General features: G+C 40.4%; 1 protein-coding gene across 1 annotated transcript in view; it reads left to right on the top strand.

The window, feature by feature from the left end:
- PLCXD3 (phosphatidylinositol specific phospholipase C X domain containing 3) overlaps positions 1-21,858 on the top strand; it is a 168,421-nt gene that overhangs the window by 82,179 nt on the left and 64,384 nt on the right. The window contains exon 2 of the mRNA XM_070587662.1: positions 18,794-19,502. Coding sequence (XP_070443763.1) covers positions 18,794-19,502 — 709 coding nt within the window. The remainder of the gene's footprint in view (positions 1-18,793; positions 19,503-21,858) is intronic.

Here is a 21,858-nt window from a genome sequence, read left to right on the forward strand (position 1 = left end):
AATATTCTCAATATAACTGAAGTCCATAGTCTATCCTTCCCCAATTGGATACTTCTTTTTTCCCACCAAAGGTAATCCCTGCTCCCTCTCTCCCCCTTCCCACCCCAATCTAGAGCCAAGGCCAAGATGGACGAATTGCTTTGCCAACTCCCCTTGAGTGGGGAAGCCCCACTTTCAGTGAGAGTACAGGGCACAGTATTGCCCTCTGAGGGTCCTAGCTTTATGTGAACACTGCTTGCTCAGGCCCACACCTTTCTCCTGTGTTTCTGTAAAGCCCAGAGCCCTAGGTTTTTATATCAGTAAATGTCCTCATGGCATCCAAGGCTTCAGGGCTGGCTTAGTTTCCTGGACTTCATCTGCTCTTTGGTTTGGTTTTAACCATTGGAGATTTTCTTCATATTATTACTAGCTCAATTGTGCATTTTTTAAATAAAACATTTAAAAACTATATTTTCATGTATTTCTCTTGTAGTAAAAGACTTTTAAAAAATCTAGTTTATCATATTGTAAAGTGCAGAAACAAGAAACTCAGACTCAAAGACTACTCATAGTGAAAGTTTGAAAACCCTTCTCCTCCCTCGCAGGCAAGATGACTGTTGCCTAAACTAATTATAAAAATAGAAAAACTTTTACAGCCAAGGAGCTAATTCAGCTAACCCAAATCTGCTGCAATGCAAGTACACTGACAGTTACAAATAAATAATGAAAAGGGAAGTGATCGTCTCTTTGGCAGTCTTCTCTAGAACCTTTCATTTAAAGTTCCTTGAAGGCAGGGAACATTCTTTTAAAAACATGCATTTGAGTTTATTGGAACTGGAGATTCTCTTTAGTTTTACTTCTCTCCTGGTGTGTAGCACGTTTCCTTTCACATTGCAGGTGTTCAATATGTATTTGCTGATTTGATTTGAATTGCCCCGTCCAAGTTCAATATTTCCTCTTGTTTTGCCTGTCCTGACACTGAAATTGAGCCAGTTCACAGCAATCCCTTCCTTATGCTGCACAGAATTTGTGACTTTCATAATCTAATCTTGGGCTCATTCACTTGCAAAGTATTTGCTTGGCTTGTATAAAATAAATAACTTTTAACTAGGGAGTTGTTTTTTAATTATTTGAATCTTGTGTAGTGTGGCGTTAATTCCCAGATCAAACATAAACTTGAATAAGTGTAATACCATAAATGGCACGGTTTATTATGATTGCTTTGTGTTTTGTTTTGTTTTCCTCTCAACCTGGGATCACTAGAAAATCACTGATTGTCATGGGAGATCATCCCACCTCTCATTACTTCCTTTTTCCCAAAGAGATAAAAAGTGAGTAAGAACATGGAGTGCATATTTGACTACAATTTAAACCAAATCTGAGCAATTCCTACTGGAAGACAATTCACACAGTCTGGTACAATAAAAAGACTTTTCAAAAAAAAGGAATTTCCTTAAGAAGTAAAATAATTATTTGAGATGTGTTTGTTTCTGTGTGGGCTCTAGATAGTGTGCCTCCAAGTCTAAATTATATCAAAGCCTTTTGGTATTGGGGGAATCTTTGAGGTATGCTCTTGAGTGACTAGACACAAGAAGTAAAGGTCAGCAAAAAGAAGATAAATGAGGAAAGAGAGAAGTAAGGCATCAAGGCTGAATCAAGAAATGCCTCTGTCCTGGGATGGGCAGATTGAAGAAGGTGTGTGATTGGAACAGGGTCATTATAAGCATTGCACGGAAAAAGAGCATGTTGCCACCATAATTTTCCTGCTCACAACACCCATGACTTCCACAGCCAGATTGTAGTGTCCTTTACTCCTCTTAAAGTAGTTACACAGCTCTGTGAGGATACAAGGAGAAGTGGTAAAGAAGAGGAGGAGGACGGTCTGTCCCAAAAAGTGGGACTACTGAGTTTCTGAGAATTTACTGTAAAAAAAAAAAAATGGAAGAGGTTCCCCTTAGTATAATTTATGAGAGGAAACTCAGAAATACATACCAATAGGGGAATTGTTAAAGTATGTATTAACATACACAATATATTGCAATCATTTAAACAACATCTGAAGACTATGTAATACTATGGAAAAACATTGATGATATAGTCCAATGTGTTTAGTACACACTGATCAAACTATGTAAAATATGAATGCATATGGACACATACTAAAAGGATATTTGGGTAAATGCGTAGTTTTCTCTAGGATAGCTCTCTTAGGGTAGGAAAATTGCATATCTTGTTTATTTTTCAACTTTCACTTAATGTTATCACGTTTGCTTTGTAGCCAATTAAAACAACATATATATGCTTGGGTGTGGAAGAGACGGTGGGGTGAAGTTGTTATAAGACCACCAGTCCCTGAATGAGACTGTTCGTATCATTGTTCCCAAAATTTTCTTTGCAATCTTCCTTTATATCCACGACTAGCCTGGTATAGGACACATACTAGGTGCTCATTAAATAGTGTTGAACACTAAATTAGTGTTCAATTAATACATTTGAGTGTCATTGCATAATTTTTTCATTTCCCAAACAGCTACGCCCATTATCATTTTAGGTACAATGTAGAGTCATGGGTTTTCCATTTGAAACTAAGATAAATACTATACAGTCATGCATCACTTAATGACAAGGATAGGTTTTGAGAAATGCATCGTTAGGTGATTTTTTCATGTGAACATCATAGACTATATCAAAGGAGAACAAAATTGCCACCCCGAAATGTGTCTCTTTAACATGAGGATTATTTTAGGCTGATTATTTTTAAGAAACAAAGACTCAGAAAGTTTTTCTTGTTACCTCCCTCTTAACCACCTAAAAGAATTCAGATTAAAACTGTCTCAGGAAGCAAGCTATCACCTCAGCATAACATGAACTAGGTGGTAGACAGGGAGGAACTTAGAAAAGCTTGTGTGTTGGGCTCCCCTCTGTGTTCTGTTTCTGTGTGGCTAAACACTTGTTTTTCAAAGGTTTGCTCCTTTGTGCCTACCTGTGAATTGCCTTCCTTCCCTTTGAAGCCCCTGACTTCCTTACTAGCAACGTCTTCTTTTGTCTTTAGCTGAGGATGGTATTTAAGGTGAAAGCTTTGGCCATTTTGTCGAGTTAATCAGTTATTCAGGGTTTTTTCCCTGTATACTTGCTATTAAACTTTTGTTTGTTTGTCTCCTGTTAGTCTGTCTCATGTCAATTTAATTCTTAGACCAGCCAGAAGGACCTAGGAGGACAGAGGAAAATATCTTCCTCTCCTACAGTACTTACACAAACCTAGATGGTATAGCCTACTATACTCCTAGGCTGTATGATACTAATTTTATGAGACCACCATCATATATACAGTTTGTTGTTAGCTGAAACGTTGTTATGCATTGTATGACTATATATAAAGTGTGACCAATGCCATTATAAGAAATAATGCTTTATAACAAATATGTGCTTTGGGGTGAGTGTTTGGGGAATGTTTATATGGCATGTAATATGTGTGTTTTCTTGGATTTATAGGGCAAAATGTCATGTAGCATTAAGGTATTGCTATTCAGAATCTTCTCAGGTCCAATAGTGGTACTTATGTTCTAGTTTTTAGAAACCAGTCTGTATGTGTGGACCATTAGGTATCGTTTGTTATCCTAGTTCTGCTGTGAGTTTGGAAAACAAGAGAGGTATGCTGTTCTCTCCATATCTAGATCTCAAATCCCAAGGCTGGAGGAAGAAAAGGGGAGATTGGAAGGAAGACCAAAGGAATAAACTATCCCCATGCCTCAAACATTTCTTTCATAAAAAAAGATCCAGCTCTTGGCAAGAAGCGGTGTCTTGTGAGGGCATCCTAGAATCAAAGGCTTATATTTCAAGGAGATATTCTTTCTGTAGCGCAAACATGATTAAGGGTAATGTTGTGTTATTTCAGATTTTCATTATTCATAAAAGGAAAACCAATAGTGCCAGACATGCAAGAACAAAGCTAAACAGGCTTCAGAGGCCTTCTGGCTCTCAAACCTAAGAGAATATAATAATTGGACTGTTTGTTTGCCATGTTTCATATTTGTTTTCTTAGAGGGAAAACACAACAGAGACTTTTTTTTTCTTTCAGAAGAGTTGATTTTAGTGATGTGGATTCAGTTTTATCTAAGCTTTCACCTCGCTTTCCCCAGGCCATTCATGCTGTCTGCCCAGCTAACCCGAGCTGCTCCTGTACGTACAGGTATTCAAGGCTGCCCCAAGGTCTGGAGTCTGCAGCTACAGGGGGGTTCTAGTGGAGAAACCAGGGAAGGCAGTGGCATTAAGAAGACACCAACCTCTTGAACAATTAGCTCCTAAAGAGGAAAGGGCAAGACTGGACTGACTGTTTGGCGCCAGTATCTCTTCCCAGCTTCTTTTCCTTTCCCTTTTGATGTATGTTACCTGATATGACATGGAATCTTTTTTTGCTGTTCCTTCAATGTCTGCTGTTGATGCTCAGTTTTAGGTACCTGTCACAAGGATAGGACTACTGGGGAAGAGGTGGTCCTAGAGTAAGCTGCCCTACACTTGGACCGCCTACAGGTGGCCTGGGTTGAGGGAAAGCTGTGGTTCTGGCTCTGGCTATCAGGAGGAGAACCTCCACTTGTAAGAATCTGGAATGGCCTGGGCCTAAGGAGCAGAGCCCTCCAGACCTGGTGGGGCTTAGCATTGCTGCACCTGGTACAGGAGAGGGAACTCATGGTCCACAGACAAAGGGGGAAGACTTTAAAATGCATTTATCTATCTAAAGCACCCCTGGATGCTGTAGCAATATTTTTACTTAGTAGTTCTAAGAACTTATGGCAACCATAGGTGTTTGAATCCTTTTGGAGCAATTTTCATTCATTCATTCAGACAACATTTCGTGAGAACCTCATATGCGCCAGGCACTTAGTGTTCAGAGTTAATAACGAAGAAATAATAATTAATAGTCATACTAAAAGCTAATATTCATGAGCATTTTCTGTGATCCATGTTTAGTGCTTATCACTTATTTTATTTTATCATTTTTATATGTAGAGAGCATTGTCAGTCCCATTTACAGATTAGAATCTTGAAGTTTAGAAACAAGGAAAGGTATTATTTCATACAACAAATATTTATTGAGCATCTTTTATGTGCCAATTTCTGTGCCTTTTGCTGGGGACACAGTAGTGAACAAGACAGATTAGATTCTCATTCTCGTGTAATTTAAATGCCAGTGAGGGGAGTCAGACAATAAGCAAATAAGCAATCATAGAACATGAAACTCAAAGCTAGTGATAAATACTATGAAAAAAATGAAACTCGATCACGTGATAGAGACTGACAGGCAGCAGGGGAAGCTGGGGTGAGTTAGATACTTGAGATACAGGAAGATTTACTAAAGAGGATGACACTTAAGCTGCGACCTGAAGGAAAAGGGGCTGGCCACGCAAACAACCAGGGGCAGAGCATGGCAGGCAGTGGGAATAGCCAGCACAAGGGCTAAGTTGGAATGAGTTTAGTGTATTCAATAAGCAGAAAGAAACCTGGTATAGCTGAGGTCCAGCCAGCAAAGGAAGAGTGACCCATCTTCAGTGGCCATAGGACCCTGGGCTACACACTACTAAAGGCTCCTGGAGTCCAATTTCCTTCAATTTTATGGAGCATCTTTGGAGGCAGCGAATAGGGGAAGAAACAGAGAGTCTGCTGTGCAGATTTTCTTATGTTTCCTCTTAGATAAAGCACATCTCTCTCTTAGGTCCAGACTGTCTTGTCCTTCTCGAGCTGTGCAGGCCCTTTGGTAGTTGAGGCAGAGCAGAATGCCAGGAGGAACATGGTGTTTTTGTTTTTGTTTTTTTAAGATTGGCACCTGAGAGGGGCTGGCCCCGTGGCCGAGTGGTTAAGTTCGCGCGCTCCGCTGCAGGCGGCCCAGTGTTTCGTCATTTAGAATCCTGGGCGCAGACATGGCACTGCTCATCAGACCACGCTGAGGCAGCGTCCCACATGCCACAACTAGAAGAACCCACAACGAAGAATACACAACTATGTACTGGGCGGCTTTGGGGAGAAAAAGGAAAAAATAAAATCTTAAAAAAAAAAAAAAAGATTGGCACCTGAGCTATCATCTGTTGCCAATCTTTTTTTTTCCCTTCTTCTTTTTCTCCCCAATGCCCTCCGGTGCATAGCTGTATATTGTAGTTGTAGTCCTGCTGGTTGTGCTATGTGGGACACCGCCTCAACATGGCCTGATGAGCGGTGCCATGTCCACACCTGTGATCCGAGCTGGCAAAACCCCAGGTCTCCCAAGTGGGGCGCACAAAATTAGCCACTCAGCCCCGGGGCCAGCACTGGAACATGGTTTTCTTCTGGTTCTCTCCCAGATTATTTGCCAACAGACGTGTCCCATTTGAGTTCCTCTCTAGGCTTGCTAAAATAGCCAAAGCCAACATTGTTGACAAAATATGCCATTTTTCTCCCTAATCTTGCCACATTTCTTTCATGGATACCACCTCCCATCTTTCTTATTTAGTCATCCTTGATTCATCCTTCTCCCTGACTCACTGGATTTGGTAGAATGGTCCTGATGAAGCTGGAAGTACAGACATTTGAAAGACAGAGCAGCTTGGTGGCCTCAAGGTTAAGAGGAATGAAGCTTACTACTGCCTTGTTCTTATGGCCAGAGACTTGTGTTTGGCTTGTTAAATAAGATGTGAAGATTGACTTCCAGAGTATATAAGTAAGTGACCTCAGAAAATTTATCAAAATAAATGTTTTATTATAAAAATTATTCATAAATATTTTATTAATAAATAAAAAGAAAGATCAGTTCAGACTTTCTTCTTTGTGACACAGCAAAATATTCAATCAATAACCCACAACACAGGCATTATGACATCTCCCCAAACTTGGAAATTATACAAACAGAAGTGTGTGTATCAATGTGTGTGTGTGTGTGTGTGTGTGTGTGTGTGTGTGAAGATAAAGTGACTGGGAGTGGGGAAGAACAGGAAACTGAGAAGAGAAGGCAGTTGTAACAGGTAGTCAATGAGCAAGAAGATGCCAATATTACCTTAATACCTTGCTATTCAAAGTGTGACCCTTGAAACAACAGCCTTGATAATGCCTGGGAGCTTGTTAGAAATGCAGGATCTCATGCTGAATCCCAGACCAACTTAATTAGATTTTAACAAGATCCTCAAGTGGTCCATATGCCCATTAACATTGGAAAAGGATAGCCTTAAGGATGGCGTGTGTTTGGGCTTTTGTTCTCACCCTTTAGTTTTGGTGATTCATTACCTCTAGAAGATCATGTTGAGCTCAGGACTGAACCACTGTTTGATCAAAAGGTATGACATAGTTTATTATAGCATTTATCATGCTTTATGATAATGGTGGTTTTTCCTTGCCTATTTCTCCTCATTACAATATCAACTCCACAAGGACAGAGCCCAGATGAGTCTTGTATACTGTTTTATTTTCATATGCCTCACTCAATGCATGGCATATAGCAGATACTCAATAAATGTCTACTGAATGCTTAATACCACAGAGCAGGAGATGAGGCATCAGAAATACTTGATGGAAAGAACCCACCTTCCCTTTCCTTACTTTATAAGTGCTGTTATTTTTATCTGCCCAACCCCCTACTTCTTCTCAACCACACGCAGAACTCTTGTCACAGTGTCTTGCATGCAATAGGTGCTCAATTTATTTAATAAATTAAATAAGAGCAACATAAATCTTGTCCCCACAAAACTCATACCATGCAGAAGCTTCTGGAGTAGAGACGGAGATCAATGAATACAAAGTACCTATGTGCATGGTTTAGTTTTATCCTGATTTACTGATGATCTTGATAAATTGTCAGAACAGTTGACAGAAACTTTGAAGTAAAAATCAAGAGATTAGTAGAAGTCAGTGCCAAAACCACATATTCTGTTGGGTTTCAAACAAACTCAAAAGCAATTCCTCATGTGTGGTAGTTTTCAGTTGCTGTAAGTATTCAGAACAGCTTCAAAGTAGAATGGCACAATGAGACGCATGTGAGAGTTGAGTTAGACATGTGGGAAGACGTGTGTATTATGTAATAGGAGGAAGGGGGCAATTCAGAGTGTTTGGTTTCTCCCTCTGGAAATTACTTTATCTGTTTGTATGGTTTCCACTGGAGTAGGCTTTCTCAACCTTGTTACTACTGACATCTTGGGCCTGTTGATTCTTCGTTGTGGGAACAGTCTGGTGCATTGTAGGATGTTCAGCAGCATCCCTGGCTCTCTACCTACTAGATGCCAGTGGCAGCCCCCTTCAGTTGTAACAACACAAAATGTCTCCACGTGTTGTCAAATATCCCCTGGATCAAAATCACCGCTGGGTAAGCACCACTGCTCTAAGGAAGCAGATAGGCCCATTGCTCTTTCTAATTACCTGACAAATACTGCTGCTCTACTGATTTTCCTCTTAAATCTTTATATTTCGAATATAGATTCTTCCCTTTTTGGAAGCTGTCCTCACCAAGGCTGTGTTGCCTGGCTTAGAAGGTTGTTATGCTGTTATTGTTGGCTTTGCAGCACACTGTGCACAGCAGAAACTCAGAGAGTGATTCCGTTTAACTCTGCTGAGAAGAAAGGTCCAGACAGATGCCACAGTAGAAAGGGAGAATGAATGGCTGAGCTGGTTTATGGGAAGTTGACAGTAATTTAGGACTTCTCTATTTCTTAGTGTCTCTTTTAATTATTTTTCTGGCATCCCTATGGATAGAACTTAAAAAGAAATTCCCATGAAAAGGAGGTTTAAGAGTTTCTCCAAGGGTGGCAGTTGGCACAGGCTCTTTTTTCTGCCCCTTGACTGGAACACTGCTGCTCTAAACTATTCACTGTCAGCTCATCTATTGGTTTGAAGAAAGAACCCAGCAAGTTTAAAGAAATTGTGATGAATATTGAGCTTCTCTACTCCTGGGAGCCATCAATGTAATAGGGCTTTTCAAATTTAGCATCTGGGATCCTGGATCAAAAGACTTAAGTAAGGAAACCCGCCTCCTTGGCTTCAGCTTACTGTCTCTGAGACGTGCTGAGGGAGAAGGTTTTACACAATGTGAAAGAGACAGATTTACCCAAAGAGAGATCACAGCATGAGTATTTTGATTTTTCCTTTACAAAAGGATTAATCTCAGTGTTCTGCGAGATATGTCGGGTTTAATTTAATATTTGAAAATGTATTTCCTATACATTTATTATGTCAAGTGAAGTATACATATTAAATTACAAGTGTATGGTTTTTAATTATCTGTTCACTTCTAGAAGTGTTTTGGTCTGTGATACACATTATGTGTCATCTCTGATGATACGAAATGCCTTGTATTATCCACAAAGACCTGATGATGTGCTGGGGGATAGAGACAAGTTTATGTGCCAGGAACAAGGGCTGATCCTTTTTCTCCAAGGTTTGGCCTTTGTCTCCAAAAAAATCCAAATAACTGATCAGTTTAATCAATGGAATAAACAAAAATGAGTGAGATTAACTGTAGGTTGTCAGCTAAGAACTAAGTAATTAATTTTAGATTTATTTTCTGTCAGATTGGGCAAAGTATTTATAATTGGTGAGAACTGATTGACTGGTTGACTTCCAACCTAAGTAAAATTGATTTGAGAATTAGCATTGTTTTCATAATCTGTGTATTTTCTCTCCTCCCTCACAGTTAGAAATCAAGTGGATTTTATTTCTTTGAAATACTACCAGGAATGGGGCAGTACAGATCCATCTGCAGAGAGGATCATGAGCTTAGGTTAGAGTCCCATACTCCGTCAATCAGGATGATAGCCTCTCAAGGCCAGGAACCACGCAAAGGATTGTGTTTAGGAATTTAGCACAAGGTAACAGGGGGTGGAACTGTACTCTGGAGTCAGTAGTATTGAAGGAATACCAACAGACAGGCAGACTCAGCAGAAACCAGGTTCCAGTGATCAGTCTAGCATTTAGAGGTGGGATTTCAGTCTCCTGCATGGGAAGGGGTAATAGGAGCAAATAATCGTCTTAGAAGAGTTGAATACTAGATAAGTTACCAAGTCAAAATTTCTGTTAATGAAAATGGGCCAGAAAGCAAGAGGAACTTGTTGATGACTGCCAGTGTATTGGGTGAGAATCAATTAAATCCTTTCCCTAAGATTAAATCCATTCTAGAGGCCCAGGCAGGGTATTCCCTGTAGAGGGTTGAATGGTGGCAGCTGGGATAAGGGAACAGTACCTGAAAGCTATTTCAATGGTCCCAACAGGAAAGCAGGCCACTGACAATGGAACAGGAAAGAAGAGGCATATCTGCAAGAGGTTTTGGAAGTCAACACATGGGACTTTAAGTCTGATTAAATGTGTGGTTTGAGGGGCAGAAGAATTGAAGTTGAACCCAAGGATGAGACAGAAGAATTATGAGCCAATTAGGTGTGATGGGGGCACATTAAAAGGAGCTGGTTTGAAGGAGAAGATGCTAAGGTCCATCTGGGACATTTTAAGTTTAAAGTTTCCATGGAGTAATGAAATTTAGTTGCCTGGTAGGCAGACAGGGGGTCTGGAATGCAGGTCAACTTAGATGGTATCAATTTATGATGCATGAGGCTTCAAAGGCATGAGGCTAAAGAAATGGATGAGATCACCCAAGAAAAAAAGCAGGGAGCAAGTTGAAGTCTTGACTAGCGCTTTGGCTAACACCCTCATTTAGGAGCTGGAAGAGCAACAAAAGACAGCGAAGGAGACCAAGAAGGGACAATTACAGAGAGAGCAGAAAACCTAGGAAAGAGTCATGTATCAAAAGCCAAGGAGGAAAATATTTCCAGAAGGAAGTAGAGCAGTATCAAATGTTCCAGAAAGGGTGAGCAGGATTCACTCATTTGTTTATTCAACAACATTAACAAAATGCCTACCAAGCTCTGTGCTACAACTTAGGAATGAGGGCATGGAAGTGGCTGCTGGGTCTTCTTTAGTAATCATCAATGATATTTCACAGAGGATTTATATGAGTTGTAATAGTGATAGTCTGATTACAGTGGTTAAAGATGGAACCAGCTAGGGAGAGAAAGCCAAGCTGTGAAGACTAATTTTCTGAGAAATTTGAAAAGAAGTGGTAAACAAGAAGAGGGTGAATAATAGCCTAAGCTGTAAAAATGATTAGTAGTAGAAATAGTTATTTCACTTTTGTAGCACATCCCATGTGAACAATTTTGATCCATGGACTTGAATCAAATGTTTTTATATTAACAAAGCCGGGTGCAGTAGGAGGCATAGGAAATTATTTGCCTTTTAGGAAGTTTACAATCTGGCTCAAAATCAAGCATGTATAAATGGAGGGGAGCACAGTTACAGGAGGAGAGCAAGATACAAAGACAGAAAAAAAGTCAATGAACGTGACAAGTGTTAGTAACAACATCTAATAACGATTACTGGTTGATGAGGGGAGCTTGCAGACCAGAAGAACTGTGGATTCAGGGAAAGGGAAGACCACGAGGAGTGAAAAAAGGCTTTGCCACAGAGGAAGGAATACACGTGGGTCATAAACGAAGACTGGGATTCAGACTTTCACAAAGAGAGGACAAGAGAGTAAGCTTCCCTCCGGGACTGCATGTCCTCCCATGGAAAGTGGAGATAGTGTCAACTGCCTACCCTCCACCTAGAGAAGGGCCGCAAAAACTAAACCTACTCTTTCAGTTCCTCCCCCAGCAGTCTTCTTTTGGTTCTCAGATGGAAGGTACATGTACTTTTCCACTCCTGTGGTGTTGGCTCTATTATTACAAAAGGTACCAAGGCATCAAATATGCAGGAAATCTGTTATCAGAAAGCAATAATCTTCAAAACCTCAGCACTGTGCCAAATAACAACAGACCAAACAGGGAGAGGGAAACACGATGTGCCTTACATAAGCTGTTGCAAGCAAGCTCAGGGCTCTGCAGAGGCAAGGAGTGGAGCACAGAGTCAGAGCCTGAATTCCAAGGTCAGGATGTGGATATTGAAATTGCACACGTGGGCATGTGAACCCTTGGTCCACTGGGCCTTTTCATTCTGAAGGTTCACAGGTGAAATTGACTTGATAGATTTTCTTTGATGTTTATTAAGCCTATAATCTTGTAGAACTTGAAATGGATCTATGACCAAACCAAGAGACCAACCAGAAGTTCATCCCAAACAGCTTTTATAGATAATACTGGAGAGATACTGAATGGGAGAAAGTTAGTACTTAGAATACATCACAGATCAATTTTCTTAACATGGCAGAATGGAAATATTTAGTTTGCTCTTCAAAGCAACAAGAAATGGGGTAATTTTGATTGTCACACATTTGCTAAATCTTTTAGAAATGACGGATAAGAATCTCGTTTTCAAAAAATATTTCTAGGGGCTGGCCCCGTGGCCGAGTGGTTAAGTTCACGCGTTCCACTGCAGCGGCCCAGGGTTTCGCCAGTTCGAATCCTGGGCGCAGACATGGCACTGCTCATCAGGCCATGCTGAGGCGACATCCCACATGCCACAACTAGAAGGACCCGCAACTAAAAATACACAGCTATGTATCAGGGGGCTTTGGGGAGAAAAAGAGAAAAACAATTTATAAACCTAAATCCTGCAACTTAAATCATTTCTCTTCCTACCCTCCCTCCATATGACCTTTCACTGCTCTCCTGATGTGTATTTATCTCAGTAATGTTTTCTTAGCCTCAAGTGAATAGATGTTTTGTGACTAGCTATATCACCCTAAGAAAATAACAGTAATTTAAGTTTTATAGTTCTTTTGTGGAACTTTCATGAACATGGTTTTGTTTGTTTTTTGTAGGAATCCTATGAAGTAAGTGTGGAAAGTATTTTAATTTAAACCAATTAGAAAACTCAAAGCCAGAATGGCTAACAATCCAATGACCTTCCAGTGTTAAACGGTGAGTTAGCAATAGAGCTTGAATTTGAGCCTAGTCCCCCAACACTCCCTTCAATGCTGTTTTCAGTGCACTGCATTGCCTAATTTTCTTTATTCTAAAGGGCAGACTGTGCCAGACTGAAATCGAAGTGTTGGCCAAGGCTGTAATCTCATTTGAGGCTGAGGATCTTCTTGCAAGCTTGAGGATTGTTAGCAGAATCTAGTTCCTTGGGGTGTAGGACTGTGGCCCTCAGCTCCTAGAGGCTGCCTGTTATTCACTATGTTGGGATGAAAACTTTTCCTCTTCCAACTTGGATCGAGTGACTGGCAGTCTGTAAATTAATTGATGATAGACAGATTAACTGGAGAAAAGACAGTTTATTTATGCATGCACTGTGTGCATGCGGGAGTGCTCTGTGAGGAGTAACTCACTGAATAACCAGAAAGAAATGCTTATATACTAAACTTAACAAAGGCGGGGTCTTCACTGGGAGAGTATGGAAGGTTCTTTTGGGTTTTTTGATTCTAACGAGAAGCTGAATTCACACTTGGTGTGAATCCTGGTGCTAAGGGTCAGTTTTCTTCCCAATCAAGAAAATCCCTAGTAGACAGGTCAGTGGCTGCTGTATTTTCAGAGGCTCTGCTTAAATTTAGATAATGCTTCTTTCTGTGGCTGCTGATTGCTCACATGTTTTCAGCTTAAAGTAGTTTTTGTCCTGCTTTGGTGGGATATTAATCCCTTCAACTACCACATGGCTCTCTCTACAATGTTGCATTTTGCTTCCTCAGGATGAACAGAAGAACATGTGTTGCTATTTATTGTCTCTATTTTATGAGATTTCCAGCTTAGGTCAGACCCACCAAGGAGAATCTCTCTTTGGTGAACTCAAAGCCAACTGACGAGGGACCTCAATTACAGCTGGGAAAAATGAACTTTTCCATATAATACAACATAATCATGAGAATGACATCCCATTATATTCGCCACAATCAAGGGGAGGGGATTATACAGGGCATCTATACCAGGGGGTGAAAGTTGGAGGGCCATCCTAGAATTCTTCCTATCACACCAAATAATAGGATGAGAAGCTAAGTCCACTACTACCAGAGACCATAAAAAAGATGATCACACATGTAACACTATTGAGTTAATAAAATGGATGTTTCATGCTAGTTGATTAGATGACATCTAAGATGATTCATAACAGTAGGCAGAATGGAGTAACTCCATTTGTGTATTCAAGAAGATTTTTTAAACAACTCTTCTTCTTTTATTTTTTTCTCTTACCTAATACATAGTTTTCAAGACTAGAAAGATGCATATGAAAATTTTGAATTAAATTAATTTCTCTTCATTAAAACTCCAAGTTCTCATATTAGGCAGTTGGACCTAATATGTAGACAACAAATCCCCTCATTAACCTCAAAGAGTTGATAGTCTGTATTAGTTAAATATTGCTGTGTAGTAAATTACCCCAAACTTAGTCACTTAAAACAACACACCGTTTCTATGGGTCAGGAATCTAGGCAAGGCTTACCCAGGTCCTCTGCTTCAGGGTTTCTCACAAGGCTGGAATAAAGATCCCATGGGGGCAGGACTGCTTCCAAACTTACTCAGGGTTGTTGACAAGATTCACTTCCTTGAAGGCTACTGGACTGAAAGCCTCAGTTTCTAGCTGGCTGTTGGCTGACGGTCACTCCCTACTCTTTGCCACATGGGCCTCTCCAACATGGTGGTTCTCTTCATCAAACCCAGCAAGGGGAGGAGTAGCAAGATGGAAGTCACAATCTTTTTTAATCTAACCTCAGAAGTGGCATCCCATCATGTTTGTGTTATTTAATTCAATAGAAGCAAGTCACTAGATTGAGCCCTCACTCAGGGGAGGAGTGTGAATGCCAAGAGGGCAGGGATTGTTAGGGGCCATCTTAGAAGTAGGCCTACTGCCTCAATGAGCGAATGATTTAACAGACTGAAGAGAAACTAATAAAAGCGACTGTTTCCAAGAAATGAGAGAAACTAGCCTCTTCCACTCACTTACTCAGAGCCGGAGCAAAGGAGCTTGATTGGGGGTGACCAGCTCTTGTCTGAGTTGAGAGGACAAATGAAACCCAAACTTGAGAAGTTAATTTCAGAATCTGAGGAGCAACATTAAGTATCAGGTCCAACGTATGAGTTTGGGGCTGTAGACAAGGGAAGGATACAAGGTCAGGAGCCCAGAAATACTGAGTCAATGTAGACACAAAATATCAGACCAGATTTGGCAGAAAGGTTTGGATGTAGCCAAGAGCAAGATAATGCTTAGCACTATCTTGCTTGTGGGCTGGGCTCCCTGATTTCAAAGATACTGGGCTGGAACAGACTTTTCCTCTCAATTATTGAAAGGTCTAAAATACTACTGTATTTTTCTCTTAAGTTAAAAAAATGGAAAACAATGGATTAGTGAATATGTTGAAATTGGGGAGGAACTAGTATTCCAAATGAAATTAAACGTCATGGAAATATTCCTTTTTTGGCCAACGTTAGATTGTATATTTTCTCTTAAAATGCATGGATAGTGTTTTGCGTCACGTGACGGCATAATTCTCCTCTCTAAATAATATTTACAGTATGAAGCACCCACAGGGCAGCATTCTGCACCAAGTGCTACACGTGCACCTCAGAGTCATACAGCTTAGAACGAATATCGGTGGGGACACTAAGGGTTTCTCCTTCTGTTAGCTGTTTTTTGTTTTTATTTTTAACTTTACCTTATTTTGACCTTAATATTAGATTTTCCTTAAATGTCAACAAGTAATTTATCCAGAAATTACAATGTCCTTTTACAGAATTTTCAAAAGTGATGAATTTCCTAGGCTTTTTGTAAAATTTTCCACATAACCACCTGATAGGATGATGAAACTAAAATTAAGTTGAAAATGAAGAACCACTCATTTCTGGAAATAGAAATCTAGTCACATCGAATTCCCTCTCTGCTTGCTTCCAATCATATCTTCCACTGGATTACAGAAATAACCAATTACTTTCATCTGGCTTTCTTTCACATGCCTGGAAATTAATTTGTTGACTCTTATTTTGAGGGTTTATTCATTTATTTTTACCTATCTTAATCCTAGATCATTCAATTATAACTCTTCTTAAACTCATCTTTTTATTTCTTTCTTTAAAAACACTCTTGTATTTTGAGCCACGGCACAGTTGGTTTAGGTTTTTCATTTATATAGCAGTCACCTGAACAGCAACTAATAAATCAATATTAAGCAAATTAAGTCCCTATTACCATTTGCCAATGCCAAATGCAAACTGCCAGTTTTGCTTCTTCGGAAAATGCTGACATTTTCTTCCCATACCATCTACCAAAGAGAAATAGATCAGATAGTTCCAGATTAAATTAAACATGGCATTCCTGTATTTTGGGGTTACCTTTCACGGTTTTAAAAAATCTAATAATTATGAGGAGTTATCTCTTCCAAATCTTAAAGATTATGATTTGCAAGATATCAAAGTGTTTTCAAAATATTTTCTCTCAACAGCCTACTATGGTGTCTGAAATCCATACCCTGTGATTCCTATGGCCTGTTTAATGCTAGTCATAGATAAATAGATGTAGAAATAGGTACATACATTATCTATGACATAGATATGGAATATAGACGAAGATAAATATTGCATCACTGAAAAAAAATTGCTTCAAATAGCTTCTCTATGGGTCTGGTTACAATTCCGATGTCTGTGTGTATAGGAGGTGGCTATGTCCCCACACAGCCAAACAAGTCTCTGGACCAGCTGTGTGTCCTACAATTTAACTCAATTCTGACACTATCTCCCTGGAGATAACGTCAGATCCCACAGGTTAAGGGTTCAGTCTTAAAGACTAACGCCTCCCCCACCACTTCAGATGCGAATCTCAAGTCCAGGTCATCATGTGTGCTTCTGACCAATCAGCTATAAATCAGAGGTTCCCACGACCCCTTCTTGAGGTTCAATTAATTTGCTAGAGAGGCTCACAGAACTCAGAGAAACATTTCAGTTACTAGGTTACTGGTTTATTATAAAAGGATGTAACTCAGGAACAGCCAGATGGAGGAGATGCCCAGGGCAAGGAATGGGGAAAGGGCCGGAGCTTCCATGCTCTCTGAATGCACCACTCTTCCCCAAATCTCCATGTGTTCACCAACCCGGAAGTTCTGAAGTCCTTTTGGGTTTTATAGAGGCTTCATTACGTAGTCATGACTGATTAAATCATTGGCCATTGGTGGTGGAACTCAATCGCCAGCTCCTGTCCCCTCCCCAGAGTCAGGGGGATGGGACTGAAAGTCCCAACCTTCTAATGACATGATTAGCTCCGCTGGCAACAGCCCCCATTCTTAGGTAGGGTCCAAAAGTCTCTTCATTAACAGCACAAAAGACACCTTTTTCACTCTCATCACCTAGGAAATTCCAAGGGTTTTAGGAGCTCTGTGCCAGAAATGGGGACAAAGACCAAATATATATTTCTTTTTATAAATTAAAATATAGCCCTGAGGTGATGGGTGAGAAACTTAGAGAGGGGGTATGTGTATGTATGTGTGTTTTGGGTTGGTCGAGTGAAAGAACCAGAAAAACATGTGCCTCAAGGGACCCAATCAGGAGTGGGGCTAAAGAGGAAGCCTGAGTAACAGATGGGGAATGATGACATCTGCCCTTTCTAATGGGTGAAAAATCCATGATACGTTATCTAATTTTACCTATTCGGTAGGTCGTGCTCAAGAATTAAAGGAGACTTCAAAAAAGGAATTAAAAGTTGAATTAATTTTTTTATTGGGTCTGATAATATTTTAAATGGCACTCCATACTTACAGGCAAATCATACACAAGTTCATCACTCTATTTCTGGAGTTTTGATATTTGTAACTGCAAAAAATAAACAAATAAACAGGTGGTCCTTGTTGTTCCTAGGAAGAAATTCTTCTAAATTTGGAAGGCAACTCCAAAGAGAGCTTTCAGTGCTGAGAGGAAACATCTGTGAAGAAAATAGTCTATGAGTTAATTTTGAAATGCCGTTAGTTGTGTTAACTTGCAAGAAAACAAATAATTCTTTATTCAATAGATAAAAAGTGCTTGGCCTCATCTAAGCTGACAGTTGCCCAAATGCAGGGTCAGGAAGGATAACTATATCAGCATTGTCCTGGCCTCTTGCCTTATTTCTCCCTTTCTCTATTCTTGTAACCTCTTGCGCTTTCCCAAGTGTATGAGGTAACAACTCACTGATCATCTGCCTGTGAAAAGGGTTTCTTTAGTCAATGAAACAAGCCTTCAGGCTTAAAATCAACCCAAAATAAAGGGAAAGGGCAAGATTGTAGACAAAGTATTTGGGAACTGCTGAGTCCCCATAAATCCTACTTAGTGAATGAACACTTATGACACTGGCATCAAAAGCCAATCCTAATAAATGCATTAAATTCTTAGTTTGTAGAAGTAGATGATCATTTGAATTTTAGAATATTCATCAGAAGGGATTTTTCTTATCATTTTACAATCAATTTGAGCTGTTTAAGTGCTTTGTGTACTGTACTGGGTTTTAAAAAGGACTCTCCTGAGGCCGGCCCAGTGGCGGAGTAGTTAAGTGTGCATGTGCTACTTCTCGGCGGCCCAGGGTTCTCCAGTTCGGATCTCGGGTGCAGACATGGCACTGCTTGGCACACCATGCTGTGGTAGGCGCCCCACGTATAAAGTAGAGGAAGACGGGCACGGATGTTAGCTCAGGGCCAGGCTTCCTCAGCAAAAAAGGAGGAGGTCTGGCAGTAGTTAACTCAGGGCTAATCTTCCTCAAAAAAAAAAAAAAGGGGACTCTCCTTAGACATGAGAATGAACTAGGTAAATATTGCTTAGTATTTCCTTTGGTTTGGTTGAGGGAGAGATATGAATGTTGCAAGAGGGAAAGAAGTTGGGAAGGACAAAGGACTGAAATATAACCACATTATGCCTTGTTATTCTTCTAGGATCTCACGATTCCTTCAGCTTCTACATTGACGAAGCCTCGCCAGTAGGGCCTGAGCAGCCAGAGACAGTCCAGAATTTTGTCTCTGTGTTTGGAACTGTGGCCAAAAAGCTGATGCGGAAATGGCTAGCCACTCAAACAATGAACTTTACTGGTCAGCTAGGAGCTGGGATCCGTTATTTTGATCTTCGAATTTCCACCAAGCCCAGAGACCCCGACAATGAACTCTACTTTGCTCATGGTTTGTTCAGTGCCAAAGTGAATGAAGGCCTTGAGGAGATCAATGCTTTCCTCACAGATCACCATAAGGAGGTAGTGTTCTTGGACTTCAACCATTTTTATGGGATGCAGAAATATCACCATGAAAAACTCGTCCAAATGCTGAAAGACATCTATGGAAATAAAATGTGCCCAGCGATTTTTGCCCAGGAAGTTAGTCTAAAGTACCTGTGGGAAAAGGACTATCAAGTGCTGGTTTTCTACCACAGTCCAGTGGCTCTGGAAGTGCCCTTTCTCTGGCCTGGGCAGATGATGCCAGCACCCTGGGCCAACACCACAGACCCGGAAAAACTGATCCAGTTTCTTCAGGCGTCTATCATTGAGAGAAGAAAGAAGGGCTCGTTTTTTATATCTCAGGTGGTGCTGACCCCCAAAGCTAGCACTGTGGTCAAAGGGGTGGCCAGTGGCCTCAGAGAAACCATCACAGAAAGGTAAGTGGCCTTAAGGTATCAGGGGAAAAGTTTAAGTAACGTATCCCAAATTCATGGAGCTAGTAAGTGATGGAACTAAAATTCGTACCCACGTGCATTAGTTTCCCAAGGCTGCCATAACAAAATGCCACAATCTGGGTAGCCTAAAATCAAAGAAATTTATTGTCTATTGGTTCCAGAGGCTAGAAGTCTAAAATCAAACTGTTAGCAAGGTTGATTCCTTCTGAGGGCTTTGAGGGAGAATCTTTCAGGTTCTAGAATCCCTAGCTTCTGGTGATGGTTGGCAATCCTTGATGTTCCTTGGCTTGTAGAAGTGTCACTCCAATCTCTGCCTCTATCTTCACATGACCTTCTCCCCATGCGTCTCTGTCTTCTCTTCTTAGAGAATCCAGCCATACTGGATTAGGGACCACTCTAAAGATATTATCTTAACTTAATTATGTCTGTAAGCACCCTATTTCCAAATAAGGTCACACTTATATGTACAGGGGATTAGGACTTCAACATAGCTTTTGTAGGACACAGATCAACCCGTGGTACCGTGTATTTTGACTCCGTGTCCAGTTATGTTTTCTTAGCACTGCTTTTCACATTTGCGTAGCACATTCCCTACTGTCTGTGGAGTCTTTTAAATACGCAATTCCATTTGATCTGCATGACAACCCAGGGAAGTAGATATTGTCTTACAGATAAAAATTGCGGTTGAGAGAAGTGAAATGTTTTGCTTAAGGCCACTTGAATAATGAATGATGAAACAAAGACTCAAACCCTGTTCTTTTCAAGCCATATTCTATGTCTTTACACTATACCATAAGCAAAGATCACCCTCCAGAGAGTGAGCAGTCCATTGGTGAAGCCCAGTCATATATGTAGAGTGGTACTTACCTTGTGAGGTGTAGTTTGGGCAATCACCAAGGGTCTCTGTAGCTCTTTCCCACGAGTGTGATACAATGGGTAGAATTGTACATATTATTTGTTCTTTTGAGTTAAAGTATTAAATAATGCAAACATTGAAGAAAAAAACACGATTCCTGTCAGATCTTTTACCTTTAACTTTTTTTTTTTTTGGTGAGGAAGATTGGCCCTGAGCTAACATCTGTGCCAATCTTCCTCCATTTTGTATGTGGGATGCTGCCACAGCATGGCTTGATAAGCAGTGTGTCAGTCTGTACCCGGGATCTGAACCCGCAAACCCTGGGCCGTCGAAGCAGAGCATGCAAACTTAACCACTATGCCACTGGACTGCCCCCCTTTTACCTTTACCCTTAATTGATATTTTGAATTACAGTAAGGAGACAGCATGAATGATTTGCTTGGATTCAAGGTTTTTGTAGGGAAAGACAAGAGAATGAAGAAGAAAGATATGGAGGTGAAAATAGTATGGGTGTCCTTATAGCATAGCATATAGAGTGGGGATTGGCTGGGGGTGAGGCTTGTGGTAGGGCAGGAACACACTTGCAGGAAGGCTTTTAGGCAGGCTACAGGGAACTTCGTCCTGTGAGCAATGGCGAGGCAGGAAATGATCTTTGCAGTAGAATGACTTGACTAGATGCTCATTTTAGACAGATAATTGGCACTGCACGGAGGATAGATGGAACAGAGAGAGTGAGCAGTTAAGAGGTGCTTAGAACTGTTTTGGCAAAGTAATGCAGCTAAACTGAGGAAGTGAGAAAACCTAGAAGGGGACATATGCCACAGCGAAAATTAGGATGATCCGGTGACTATTTAGTTACGTGATGGGAATAGAAAAAAGAGTTGAGGAAAAAGATTCTTCTTGAGAAGTAGAATGAGTGATGGAGGCATTTATAGAGGCAGGAAACAAAGACACAGGGACTTGGGGAAGAAGTGGGGAAAATACAATCCGGGCCATATTAAATTTAAAGTCTTAGTAAGGCATCTAAGTAGATATGGCCAATTGATCATTCGGAATATAGGCCAACTCATTTGGGGATTATTGGCATTTTTTGGCAATGGAAGCCACAAGCCATTGGCTCCTCCATGCAAAATCATTACTTCCTTCTGTTATTCAGATATTAACTGGGATTTCCCTTTTCTTTAAGATTAAAATAGCATACCAAACCCTTCATTTTACACCCTAAGTACAAGGACTTCCCTAAGATTTCTGCTAATGTCTAGATTTCTTACGTTCTTATGGTATGAGCCCTTGCTGCTTCTAGATTGCATCATTTTATGATTTGATTGTCCCATGTGGCCTGTCCATATTCCCAGTCTTTATAACCTGAGACATGAAACCTACTTCATATTCAATTTCCACAATGGTTTTTAGACTTTACTGAAGATCTGAGGAGACAGGGGAGGTTTTATGATGATAATAATGCAGATAATTTAAAATGGA

Source organism: Equus przewalskii, chromosome 20, assembly GCF_037783145.1.
Source record: "Equus przewalskii isolate Varuska chromosome 20, EquPr2, whole genome shotgun sequence".
Taxonomy (NCBI): domain Eukaryota; kingdom Metazoa; phylum Chordata; class Mammalia; order Perissodactyla; family Equidae; genus Equus; species Equus przewalskii.